The sequence below is a fragment of the Pyxicephalus adspersus genome, chromosome 2 (assembly GCF_032062135.1).
Source record: "Pyxicephalus adspersus chromosome 2, UCB_Pads_2.0, whole genome shotgun sequence".
In the NCBI taxonomy this organism is placed as follows: domain Eukaryota; kingdom Metazoa; phylum Chordata; class Amphibia; order Anura; family Pyxicephalidae; genus Pyxicephalus; species Pyxicephalus adspersus.
This window is the reverse complement of record NC_092859.1, coordinates 10,517,436-10,518,658: the sequence shown is the minus strand read 5'-3', so window position 1 is coordinate 10,518,658 and position 1,223 is coordinate 10,517,436. Positions and strand designations below refer to the sequence as shown.

The following is a 1,223-nucleotide window of genomic DNA, read 5'->3' as shown; positions in this document are numbered from 1 at the left end:
CATGGTGACTCAGGTGTCACAGGTAGGGGATGCAGTGGGGGCTCAGTCACAGGTAGGGGGCAGCATACCATGTAGGTAAGTCAATATGTCAGGTATAGACACCGAGCAGGCCATGGCAACAGGTGAAAGGTTATAATGGAGACACAGTGACAGGTGTGGACAGTGATCAGCAGGTAACCAGCCATGACACAGGCGGCATCACACACATATATATATCACACACAGCTCTCTCTCACCCCTCTGGGCGCCGCTCCTCTCCCTCCTCCTCCTCCTCGGCCTTCTCTCCGGCCGCTCATCCTCACTACGAATCAAAATATTCCACAGATAGAACGATCACCGGCTACTTCCGCGTTCTCCGTCACGTGACCCTCGCCGGACTACAGCTCCCGGCATGCTTGGGAGTGAGAGTAGGGGCGTGCCCGAGTAGTGGGCGTGTCTGGCGGTCCGCGGTACATCTGAGGTAGCTGAGGAGCGCGCCGGCAGCTGTGTAGGTGGGCACATCGTGTCTGTGAGGAATTTGTGCGGCCACACAGGACATTGTGATGAATTATAACGGGAACGGGTCACAATGATTATCTGACATTATTTTTTGTTGTATGAATTACTTTTTCCACTAAAAAAATACTTTGTAAGCTGCCCCTTTCCCATATCCCAGGCCTTGTCAGGAAACAGCTTCTATTATTCTAAATGGGACAGACCCTGTCTGGTAGACTTGTACTAAAGAAGTGGGTGAGCAGGGTACAATCATGGTGCAGCAATCCACCAATGGGCACATCTGGCTAGGAGGAGATTTCCTTCACATTAAAAAGGATTTTTCTCTTTTTTTTTTAAAGTGTAGTTCTCCTTTAAGGACTCGATCATACGTATGCACATGTGCATGCCCATGTATACATATCCCATGTGCACTGTGTTGTGTCATTTGAATAGATTGCTCGGTGAAGGAATGGGAGTTGAGCATGCGGTGCAGCTCAATGCGATCCAGAGGTGGTTTGGTACCATTAAGGGCCGGTTTAGGGCGATCAAGCGATCCCGCATGGCTCCCAATCCCAATTTGTCACTCCTACCGCAGCGCTGGTTGTTAAAGCAAAATCATCTGCAAATGTGACATCTGCTGGCAATCTGTGGTACTGCACTTCTCACTGCTGCCCCCATTCATTCCTTATGGGGCTGCTGCGGGTAGAAGTATATGCCGGGAATTGTAGTAGCGGCATCACTTGCGTCTA

At 50.3% G+C, this 1,223-nt stretch overlaps 1 protein-coding gene across 1 annotated transcript in view; it reads right to left on the bottom strand.

Annotated features, from left to right (window-relative positions):
* CC2D1A (coiled-coil and C2 domain containing 1A) overlaps positions 1 to 383 on the bottom strand; it is a 25,169-nt gene extending 24,786 nt beyond the window's left edge. Inside the window, exon 1 of the mRNA XM_072399449.1 lies at positions 237 to 383. Coding sequence (XP_072255550.1) covers positions 237 to 296 — 60 coding nt within the window. The 5' untranslated portion in view covers positions 297 to 383. The remainder of the gene's footprint in view (positions 1 to 236) is intronic.
* Between the last annotated feature and the right edge of the window lie 840 nt (positions 384 to 1,223).